The sequence below is a fragment of the Protomyctophum bolini genome (genome assembly GCF_963924005.1).
Source record: "Protomyctophum bolini genome assembly, chromosome: 15".
NCBI classification, from domain to species: domain Eukaryota; kingdom Metazoa; phylum Chordata; class Actinopteri; order Myctophiformes; family Myctophidae; genus Protomyctophum; species Protomyctophum bolini.
In genome coordinates, this window is record NC_137876.1 from 17,761,705 (window position 1) to 17,774,297 (window position 12,593).

Genomic DNA, 12,593 nt, shown 5'->3' on the forward strand with positions numbered 1-12,593 from the left:
ACTTACAAGGGCCGCGTCAAAGAAAACACCCAGAGAACTAGAATTGTACAGTTTGAAACCGGGGAAAAGCATATCATGTGTCGTTTTAGCTAAACGGTATTATACATTATAGCAGCAAACGTTTTTTTCAGAAAACTCTTGGGGTCATATTGTGGAACATTGGTTCAGAAACAGTGGCTCTCAGAAATAGCAGATCTACAAGCTCACTATTTCTTTTTGAAAAACCTTGAAAGTGTTTAGTGAAAAATGTTTAACCCATTTTGGGGGCGGGAACCCCTTTTGGTGTTAATAGCATTACGTATATGCTTTAGCTATTGAAAAATAGCAGATCTACAAGCTCATAGGTCTGCCATTTTTCTTTTTACCGGGCTAAAACAAAGCCTATATGTGACAGACACATTCCCTTCAGGTTGAACGTACTGTACTGTACTGTACAGTACGTGTGCGTATCCCCGACAGAGCCATGAGTCAGGCCGTTTGCTGCTGCCACCAGAACCCTATCCCCTAGTCTATACGCTATACACTACGAGGAGACAGTCCAGCCTCCAGGGTTATCTACTGTATACACTCATACGCTAGCCGTCTATCCCCACAGCGGAGCTCACGTAGCTCGTTTTACTACAGTATTACCTTAAGAGTACAAAGAAACGCAGCGGCGTGCGTGAAACATAAGCAGAGAGGATCGTGTTGTTGTGAGAGATTGAGTTACAGTACACACACACACACACACACACACACACACACATTTCTGGGGCTGCGGGCCTGGTCATGGTGGAGGTGATGTTTGACAGAGAGCTATAGGGTGGAAGCTCTCAAAGGCTCGTTTTCCCTGCGTTATGCAGCCATTAACAAAGAACAAAAAAACACACCAATTCCCTGAACATGCTATATCTTCTCCATGTCAGGCCCACCTCTCCAAAGTCTCAGAACACAACACACACACACACACACACACACACACACACACACGTGCGCGCGCGTCCATCTCTAAGCTCGGGACGGCAGTGAATCGGGGGTAGAGTGTGGATGCTTGTGAACCGAATGGTTCCCAGTCCGATCATCCCAGCGGTCAGAAGTGTCCTTGTGAGCAAGAGACTCTGAACCCCCGAATTGCTCCAGATGAGCAGGTCGGTTAAGCCTTGCATGGTTTCCCCGTTAAAGTGCAGAGACACCCTCCCCAAAACCCTATAAACCTCACAGGAAGCCACGGGTGATTTTTAAGAACGCCTGCAGCTGCACCAATTCGTTTTAACCCACCACGCATGCCTTGGGGGGGGGCACGGGTGATTTTTAACCCGCAGCACGGGTTTGTCCGACTTATGATTGTATAGGTCTGTTGGTGTACAGTAATGTCTAACCAAACGTACTGTATGCCCAACGTATGGTGGGCTCCGCCATCGGTGTATGAATGAGTGTGTGTGTGTGTGTGTGTGTGTGTGTGTATGTGGTAAAATAGCAGATAAAAGCTCATAGCGCACCACTCGGTGGCACGCTTGTAGGTCTGCTATTTTTGAAAGAAGATTTCAAGTGTGGCGCAAATTCTTGAATATATACTGTATTTCAGAGCGAACATTTTTAACTAAAACATTGCGTTCTTCTGGTGGGGGGTCCCTGGAACTACATATTTTGAGATGGGGGTCCGTGGCCCAATAGAGATAATTCTGGGGGTCCTTGACATGAAAAAGGTTGAGCAGCACCGCTGACATAGAAACAGAAAAGTTTTAGGATTTAGAAGCCTTTGTTCTTTTTTTTTTTAAATCGACCTCAGCCCAATGGCTGGAGTCATTTCCTGTTCCTGGCTGCCATGCATATAGGATAAACAGCTCGTTAAGCCTGGGCTTCCCCGTGGGGGGGGGGGCTTTTAACAGGACCACTGACCCCGAAAGAGAGCGCTCCAATCAGGCCTCTTCCTCCGGACGGCATGGCGTTGCCTGCACGTATACAATAACGTTATACAAGCAATAACGGCTGTGGAAGTTGGACGAGCTTTCTGAAATGAATATGAAATGAGCCTCATCACCACCCTCCCTCTCTCTCTAAACTATACCATCCCATTAACCCATTCTGACCGGGCACCCATTTTGGTGTTGGCATCATGTTATGCTTTAGCTATTGAAAAACAGCAGATCTACAAGCTCATAGCGCGCCACCGAGTGGCGCGCTACGAGCTTGTAGGTCTGCTATTTTTGAAAAATCGAAGAACGACTGACATTTTTTTTAGAATCTGATCTCAGGTCAGAATGGGTTCATCAGACCAGTGTGTGTCCAGTGGAAACCTCGTATGAATCTGATCTCAGGTCAGAATGGGTTAAGCCCTACTATATATTACTTAGCGATGCCACTAGCCATCCAGCAGGGAGCCTGCCTTGCAACCGGATAATACGTTTCTCAATAGCAGAGCAGGGAGAACACCTAAACAGCTATGACGACAATTGCCGTGAAACTTTGCAGTTCGTGTACGAACATTTCCACTGGGCAGAGGAAGAAATGCCACACTATACATTTTTTTTTCAAATTGCCCTCAAATTAGCACTATAACTGGCAAGATTTCCGTGAGCAGCTAATCTCTGGCGCGGTTATATAGGTCGGAAAACCGCGTGAAACTTTGCATGCACATGCACTCCCTGGAGGACCAAAGAAGAACCTCTGCCCCCAACTGTTCCACATCGGCCTGTCATATAGCTGTGAACGGCGATCGCTCTTCTTACAAAATGATGTTTTATTCAAGTCATGGAATGCAGGTTTAAATCCTATAATCAGTCTGGTATAGGCTATACATTGTCAGATCAGTTGGGTCTTGGGGTCTTAACTATATAGAAGCCCAGTCCAAACAGTCTGTTATAATGGATGTAAGTAGCATGAGGCTAGTTGCAGCAAAGAGTCCACAGAGTCCTATACCATCTGAAAGTCATTAATCTTTGTCCCGGGCACAACGCACCGTGCTGACTGCAGCAGTGCTTATAGTGCTAGACTGCTTGTGAAAAACAAACTGCTGTATTGATTTCCCTATACATAAATTAATAAATAAAGCACCAGACAGCTCTCGGCTGCTTAGAATATCACCCAAGGGGAAAAAAGTTAAACCTTTTTGGAGAAAGAAAAAGCAACATGCAAACAAGAGGCAAATTCCGTTCCGACTGACACGCAAGCCAGTCGGAGCAAGGTCCTGCTATTCAGGAAACTAGTTAATACTTCGGCTGGATGCCATGTCTGTGCCGAACAATAGCTTAGCTTCAATAATCGCCACCAAACGTTGGCCTCTGGGTTGGCCTGGCGGCTCGTACCATTAGTATACTAACTGTAGTATATACGCAGACAACAGGCTCCTTATACGAGACGCCAGGAGGACCCGGGTTCTAACTTGTGTCTGTCGGTTTCCTTTCGGTCTACACTTGTATAACAAATGAAGCAAGAACTGCCAAAAAAACATTGATAAATAAAAACCATTATCCTCAGATACAACTGTGAACTCCTACGAGTAAATCATTGAACCCATTCTGACCCGAGGTCAGATTCTAAAAAATGTCTTCTACGTCCTGACAGTTTTCTGAAAAAGCCGTGTTTCCGTGTCAGTCGTGCTTCGATTTTTAAAAAATAGCAGACCTACAAGCTCGTGGCGCGCTATGAGCTTGTAGATCTGCTATTCGCACATCATCATGACGTAATTCTCCATACATTTGTCAGTGGGATTTTGTGTAGGACGAAGTGTCCTGTATTCACGAATAGCTGAATATAAAAAAAAAGTGGCAAGACAATGACCTCACATGGAGCACAATCACATCATCACACGACCATAAACCTTACTTTCTAAGCTCTTAGAACAAAACAAAATCGATCGGACGGGTCCTTTCAAGATCTCACCGTTCTTTGACACTTTTAACTTTCTACTAGACACTCACTTCACGTCTTCCTTCCTTTCAGAGAGAGAGAGAGAGAGAGAGAGACGTCAGCGACAGTGACTCAGCTTTCTTGAGGTCATCAGGGGTCAATCCAATCACCAAAAAAAGACTACAGCTCTGCTTTGTTGAGCGAGCCCGCTTTAGCGGTGTGTTACTGGGCTCCATCTCCATAGTAACCGCTATAGATTGTGTCAGGGGGAGACTTGCACAAACACACAGACAACCACCCCCAGCAGTACCTCCAGGGTCTCTAGCCGTTAACATGTTAAAGGACCACTTCACCACTTTTCAACCCATCTTCATATAATAGGCCCTCACTAATAATCATGATAAAATGGCACGATTTTCTTCTACTCAGTCTGTGTCTCATAGGAGGGCTGTGGGCAGTTTAGAAACCGTCTTCCAGTGACATCATCATTAGGCAGATCCTTTTTTTAAAACAAGATTCTTTTATAAAAATGTTTAGATTTTCATTATCGCGAGAACGGTGGCTTCCATTTCCGCATTGCAACTTTTCAGGACTATAGTAAGCCTGCAGTTTCTATTAGCTTGTATTCCCCATCGATGATGTCACTGGAAGACGGTTTCTGAACTGCCCACAGCCCTCCTATGAGACACAGACTGAGTAGAAAAAAATTGCGCCATTATTTCATGATTATTTGTGAGGACCCATTACAATGATTACATGAAGATAGGTTGAAAAGTGGTGAAGTGGTCCTTTAATACAAATTTAAAATAAATCACACCAGTGAGAAGTGAGGGGCACTCTTATCAGCATACATCAGTTCTTCAACCTGCACCATTTAACAACAGACTTAAACCTTAACCTCCATTATTCACTGACATTCGGCATCCCCCAGGGGTCTATACGAAGGCCTCATGCTTATTTGCCGGTGCACCGAATCCTTCCCCCCCCAGAAAAGGGACGCTTGTGTAATGTGTGGTTATTAACTCGCTCTGAAGGATGCCATCTCTTATATATATATTAAGTCTTAAAATAAGACTTGTTTAGTCATCAACACCAACACGCATCCCACAGCGGCTGATCCGACTAGTGATCCGTTCTCCGAGCTCTGAGGCGAGAGGAAATACCTCGTTGGAGCAGCTTTTCAGGATCAGGTCAGGAAAGGACACTCGGTGGTTTCTGAGCAAGTGAAAACGGGGGTTTATAACCCTGTTCTGACCTGAGATCAGATTCAAAAAATGTCTTCTACATCCTGACAGGTTACCGTTCTGACCTGAGATCAGATTCTAAAAATGTCTTCTATAAATCCAGACAGTTTTCTGAAAAAGCTCATGTTTCTATGTCAGTGGTTCTTCGATTTTTCAAAAAATAGCAGACCTACAAGCTCGTAGCGCGCCACCGAGTGGCGCGCTACGAGCTTGTAGATCTGCTATTTTTCAATAGCTAAAGCATAGCATAATGCGACAGAATCAAAAATAAGGCAGAGAATGTGGGTGGACCTCGTTTAGCTCACGTATAGACTAGAGTTAGGAGAATGGGCCGGTGTGATAACAAATTATAAGTAAAGCGGACACCCTGCATGTCTACAGCAGGGTTTCTCAAAGTGGGCGAATTTATCAATATCACTTCCGTTTAACCACTTAAAACCCTTAGTAAAAAGCCCATAGCGATATATCATGTATGAGGATTTCAATGAATGCATCTTGTGATGTGAATAATGCAGCCTTGTTTTTAGTCCTTTTCTCCTTTTTCCGTATCGTCTTTTTTTGTTGTCGTCCGTCTTTTCATCGATAAAAAGTAAGTGAAAAAAAAATAAATGAACCCTTAGTAAAACCTCCTCGTCAAAAACAGCCCATCTACACGCAATACAACACGTCATGTTGTGATGTGTCGTCGTGTCGTGATGTGTTTTGCGACTTGCGAGCTTGTACTGTAGATCTGCTATTTTTGGTGAATGTCCCCCCCCCCCCCCCCCCATAAAAAGGGATGCTGGGCTTCAAGTGGTATGAAGTTATTTTCAATCTGTCGTAATGGAAACTACTATTTTGAGGTTTTCCTCACGACACACATTACTGTATCTTAGGGGGAGAGATTTTAGAATTTTTAAAATGGTTTTTTATTTTTTTATTTTTTTATATATTTTATGGAGGGACAGACAGTATGGCCGACAGGGAAATGGGGAGAGAGATGGGGGGGGGGGGTGGGGGGGGAAGGCCGTCGGGATCGGGAGTCGAACCCGCGGCATACTGCCACTAGACTGGATTACCAGCCATAAGGTGCCTGGACCACTGAGCCACGGCACAGGCCGAAATATTTAAAAATATTTACCGTATATGACTGTAAGGTTCTATAAAAGTACCTTCCGTCTACACTACACACAGACAGGAGGGCCCGGGGCCGTTTCACAATGAAAAGTGATCAGGTGACATCATGTCAATCATTCTACTACAAGATCACATGCTCTTCTCTTCTTACACCATTCCCCTCTCGTCTCGAGTCCCTTGGTGGAAGAACGACATTTTGCCTCAACGCTATAGGCGTGACTAAAAAGAATCAAAATGCAATACAAAACATCAAAATGACAAAATGAACTACTGCAATTTCCAATATCGCCGCGGCTGCTCAAGAGAGAGGGTCCAAAATGGACTTCCGAGGTTCCAAACAAGTTTGGGTAATATTTTGGTGAACCCCTTCCTGCACCATACTCAAGCCTTCTATGTCCTCCACTCATTCTTATGATAGCGCAAACCACTCAGCTGGTGAGTCTTGCGTATAACAAATTGCAGGGGGAAGGTCAAGGTTTGTTTTTTGGAACAATTTTTTGGCCAATAATTTGATGACGAGCAGTGATTACGTCCTATATGGAGTAGCCTGGGCACAACCACTCCATTTCGGGTTTATGAACCGGTCGGGAGCGGATGATATCGCTATACGTCATGTTGTAGTATTGTTTTGGTAGTCATCAATCTTCCGGAAGTTCCTTTTCCCTCAAACCGATTTTTCTCAATAAAAGCTACAGTTTGAGGCTTTCCTCCGAGGTGGAGAGCCTGGTGAGGCGAGGTTACCTATATGGAGAGTGCCAGGTTGAACCGGTTCAGATATTTATCCCCCCCCCCCCCAACTAAACTCACCAATATTGGACCAGTTCAGAGTGTTACTTTCCATTGAAAATGAATTGGTTCAGATTAGAAGCTTAACACATTCTGACCCGAGATCAGATTCTAAAAATGTCTTCTACAGATTCCTGACAGTTTTCTGAAAAAGCTGTGTTTCTATGTCAGTCGTTCTTCGATTTTTCAAAAACAGCAGACCTACAAGCTCGTAGATCTGCTATTTTTCATAATAATAACAACATAATGCTAACACCAAAAGGAACTGGAAACAGGGAACAGGGATCAGATCATTGGCTCAGGAATGTGAACAAAACAAAAGCAAATCTCTGTGAATTCAAAGGCCCTCTTCCAGGGGTGCAGAATTCACCTATAAAGCGTCAGCTATACTTTACTCGTCAACCTTCATTACCGAGCGCCAAAACTCAGGTGTGTCGACGACGAGGCAGCTTGAGTTGAGAGACAGTTACAGTGCGTACGTTACGTACATGAGCACACACAGTGAGTGTGTTATCAGCTGGATAACAGGGGCCGCCACCACGGTCACACAGCAGGCTGCCTATGGCAACCCCAATGCCAACCATTGTCTCCTGTAACTGTGCTTTTGACGCGCCACGGTGAGGAAGGAACAAAACCTGGGGGCATCAATAATGGATGCCGTCGTGTCTGTCAGCCGCTTCTGCACAGCGGGGCAGATAGCAGCTACTTTAGACGTACGTACGTACATGCACACATACACAGGTGCACATTAGAAGGTCTGTGTGTACTGTACACACACATACTGTACAAGCGCCGGCACTCAGCCTGAGCACACATGATGTGAAGGGAGGGGCAGCAGGGACAATGATGACGCTGAGCACATGTGTGTGAAAGATGGGTCCACTCCAAAGGGACAGTTCATGAGTCCTATACTTCAACGACATTGGACAGTACAGTACCGAGTACAGTATTGCATCCCAGGACACACCCCCCCCCCCCCCGCCCCCCCGGAGGGTGACATGACTGCGTCCTAGTCTTGACTCCTCTCTCATTCTTTTAGTGAGGATATCATTTTGCGTCGCCGCAACCTCTGGTCAAAGTCAGTTTGGCCAGATTTGGAGCAGATGAAGTGTGCGGGTTCTTTTCTCTTTTTCTGATGCTACACTTTTGAACCCAGCACGTTCTACCAAGCGACGTGCGTATTCTATTAGTTTCTCTTAATATTATTTGTGGACCCCCGCAGGTTGAGAACCACTGCTGTAAGCGCCTCGTGAGCGAGCCGACGGCCTCCGTTGTCGTCGTGCCTTTATAGAACAAAGTCAGCTGGTCGGTCAGAGGCCAAACTGAGTCACCACCAGCCTTGTCGTTTCCACACTCAAGAACAGAGACACACAGCGGGGTCTGACGACCTGCACTCCAGAGTCAACAGGAGCAATAAAAAAAAAAGAAAAGCTTCTCATTCAATGGCCAAAGGGAATGGAATGGAATGGAATGACTGGAATTCTCCAAAAGTGTCAGGAAGCAAATAACAAAGATAAAAGACCCGGCTTCAGTCAGCAGTGGTTCCCAAAGTGGGGTCCGGGGGGTCCCAGAGGGAGTTCCAGGGGGTGGTGTACAAATGAGAGTGTACAAATGGACCCATTTGGTTGACATTATCTTTTCAAATGGGGTACCGCGGGCTAATTAGTGTCAATTTGGGCAAATTGGGGGTCCTTGACATGAAAACGTTTGGGAACCACTGGCTTATATTATATAGTATACACCAGTATGGTCCCAAACCTACAGGATGTGAGAAGAACACGCACATAAGAAAATGGGACAAAAATGCCACTGACTGAACGTAAACAATGTATTAATGGTTCTCTCTACAACTCTACACTTAAAGCTCAAAAAGGTTGGATGCAGAGATTGCAGAACCAATGCCGGCCCCACCCCTCCCCTCCCTCTCCCAATCTTTTAATTGAATTCAGGCCACCATAAACCCCCCTCCCATCCCCCCCCCCCCCCCCCCCCTCCCTTAGCGGGGTCTCCCAAGTCCCAACCCCTCCCCTCTCCTCTCCTCTGTTCTTTCTTCTACCATTTTCCCGCCCTGCAAAGCAACAGGCTAGCAGTGCAGAAAGGGAAAAACATCCTCGTCATCATCATCATCATCATCATCACCACCACTCCATTGAGTTCTGCTCTGTCTGTGTGGCAGGAAAGCAAGCATCACCACCTGGTTATACTTATAGGCTACACGATAAGATGCTCTCATTGATCGATTTAAGTATTTATTATTTTATTAACAGTCTGCAGAGTTACAGCACATTTCGAGCACAACTACTCAATACAAAAACTGACGACACCATACATACAGCGTTACACTCGTTTACGAGATCGGGTCCACCGTTTTCAATTCATCGTGACATTTAGGAGACGTACAAAAATGTACACTTCTAGATAGCCAAAAACAGGAAATCATCATAAAAGAAACGTAAATACAGTGAGGGGGGGGGGAAAGGGTCAGCCAGTCAATCATGACCACTGATGGATCCACAGCGATCACAATGAAACCACATACACAGGATCAGCTTTAGGGAGGTGGTCACCTTTGTTGACGTATAGCCTTCCAGCACGGTGTCAGATCGCAGGGATGTGACGATGACGACGAGACACGCGTTACTATATCCTCTTCCAAGTTAATTGTGTATATAAACTTAGTAGATATCTTTCCTCTTTTTTCATTGTTGCAGATGATTGCGAACTGATCTGCTAGTCAGTCACCCCACTAGCTCTGGTCCATAGCCTTGGTCAGGACTTCTAGGCTAGTATGGACCAGAGCTAGTCACCCACTATAGCTCTGGTCCATAGCCTTGGTCAGGAGTGGACTTCTAGGCTAGTATGGAGTCCCAGAGCTAGTCACCCACTAGCTCTGGTCCATAGCCTTGGTCAGGACTTCTAGGCTAGTATGGACCAGAGCTAGTCACCCACTAGCTCTGGTCCTATAGTCCTAAGGACCCACCAACCTCCCTAAAGCTATTGCTGTGGATGCATCAGTGATCATGATGTGACTGACTGACCCTTTCCCCCTCACTGTAGGCCTATAAGGCTTTTTACCTCCTCTAATGATGATTTCCTGTTTTTGGCTATATTCGTACGTCTCTAAATGTTATGATGAATTGAAAATGGTGGGCCCCGTTGTTAACAAGTGAAATGCTTTATGGTTGTCTGTCGTCCAGTTTTGGTATTGAGTTGTACTTGAAATGTACTGTAATTCTGCAAACTGTTAATGGCTTCTGTTGAATCATTGGACCTTAGACTCTCGTAGATGTATTATTTTTTTCTGAATAGATTAAAAAAAAAAAAAAAAAACATCCACGAGACTAAATCTTTATAGGCTATATTTCGCTATTCCTTCTCCTATCCTATCAGGGCGGAACTCCACGTTGCGTGGACACTGTACGGGATGAGCCGCCCGCTACATTATAAATATCATCGTGATTATACCCACCCCACTCAGAAGATCAAAGAAATAAACTGTTACCAAGGGTTACCAGGGCAACATTGTAACAACAAACACTTGTAACAACAACGAAACCAGCGGCCAGCTGTGAACTGGTCATTATTATGGTGGTAATTCATTTTAATACGACCAGGGAGAAGTGGCGCATCCGCCCTGATACTAGAGAGAATAGTGACACTGCAGAGAGAGCTGGGTCCACATGGCAATATATCACTGATCAGTCCGTAAGCCAGGTTATACTTATTATTACATCTCAAGGACATTTCAACTATAAAAAGGTAATTCGGTTAATTTAAGGTGAATACAGGGATTAAAACTAAAGTCAACTATTGAATAAAAACAAAGCATTAGTAACGACCTCGTGTGTAGTGTAGATATACTGATACATACATTGTTTGTCTCCTCCTGTGATGCAAACCGCTCACATGACATTCGCATCAATTTGATCGAATATAATCAATAAACACAGAAATGAACTGGAAAAAAAACTGAAAATCAAAGTTGTCCATGGTGCGGACTTTCTCTTACCTTGACAAAAAGCTCGATAACCGGTTCGTTGTCCGCCTTTATTCCGTTCTGTGGCACCGACAGAGACATTCTACAATGTTAGGCTATACTTTCTTGAAAAGTTTTGCCAGCAAAATCAGTCCTTTTTTCGTTCTTTTTGTTTTTGCTACCACGCCCGTCTTCTTTAGTATGGTCCCCCTCCTTGTCTCTCCACCGTTCAAAACCGTTTTATTTTTTTCCCCCCCAGGAACGAACCACCAGCAGCTGCAAAAACTCGCCTCGATTCCCACACGAGATGAAAAGGGACGGAGGGGTGAAAAACAATCGAAAGCGAGACAGCAAAGTAGAGTCCTTCTTCTTGTTGTACCTCCTCACAGATCAGAAACGCAAACGGCTTGCCGAAGGCTGTTGTTCCACAGTGAGCTGAGGCTGCTACAGAATCATTGTTCAGCCAAAGCCTTTTTAGAGCAGGAGGGGAAGAAGAAGCAACGGGAATATTCAAGGCTGTGATGTCATCGGCAGAGAGCAAACACTAAAATGTGGGCAGGGTTTGAGGAGCATACGGTTTGTAGGGAGGATGGATGGACGCCTGGCTAGTGGCTGGATGGAGCTGTATTATATTCTGTAGTACGGTGGTTGTATTCAACCCTTTTCGTATCAAGGTGGTCCCATTAGTTATTCTGCATTTGAGCCATACGGACCACCATTCGATGACATCATTCAGGCTCAAAACATTAGAATATTCTGTTGTCGTTGGATACGATTTTGTCCACAATGTCATGCTGTATGTATTGAATTGATCATGTGCCATTTGGACTAACAGGAAAACGTTGATCAATCAAAATAACAATTCTTGCTCTTAATTGTGTACGTGTAGACTTCTTGTAAATTCATTAATGCAGATATTTAACAACAATTTATTTAAATCTAATTAAATGGGTCCATTTGGTTTAACTTTACACTCTGAAAAGTTAAAGGTCTATAAGTTAAGGGTCCATGTGGTTACCATTACCAACTCTCCATTTAGCTGGAGAGCACCTGGAAGTTGGAAGTAGGCTCAAGTTCCACTGGTTGAAAAGTGAAACCACCGCTGTAGTGTAGTATAGTAGTAGCTCTGGTCCATAGCTCTAAGGCTTCTATGCATTAGAGCTATGGACCAGAGCTAGTATAGTAGATGAAACCCTTTCCTCTGAGGTGGAAAAGCTTGGTGACACAAGGTTAGATGAAACCTGAAGCTGTACAGATGAAGGCTATGCTGGAACTGGAAGAGAACATGGCTTTATATGAATAGTTCAGGTTCTCAAAGTTGGGTCATTGGGAACCCCCTGACCCAACCCCACCAGAGGAACCCCTGACCCAGGTTCTTGAAGGTTCCACAGGGCAGTGGTTCTTCTCAAACGTACGTTTTGTGCCAAGCACCCCGATATGGATAGATTTGGTCACAGGGATCAGGAAAAAACTAAATCACACCCGTGTGAAGTGAGGTGCTCTTACCATCGTACATCATCACGTTGTAAAAGACAAACGTAAAATTCTCCATTCATTGTCAAAAGGAATTTAAAGTTTGTACCATAGTTTCCTATATTCACTAAAAGCTGAATATAGAGGGTATGCGCATGCGTCAAGTGAAT

At 44.7% G+C, this 12,593-nt stretch overlaps 1 protein-coding gene across 1 annotated transcript in view; it reads right to left on the reverse strand.

The window, feature by feature from the left end:
• Positions 1-11,487, reverse strand: part of clic4 (chloride intracellular channel 4) — a 41,997-nt gene extending 30,510 nt beyond the window's left edge. Inside the window, exon 1 of the mRNA XM_080784394.1 lies at positions 10,984-11,487. Within this exon, the coding sequence (XP_080640520.1) occupies positions 10,984-11,052 (69 nt within the window). The 5' untranslated portion in view covers positions 11,053-11,487. The remainder of the gene's footprint in view (positions 1-10,983) is intronic.
• Positions 11,488-12,593: the final 1,106 nt, after the last annotated feature.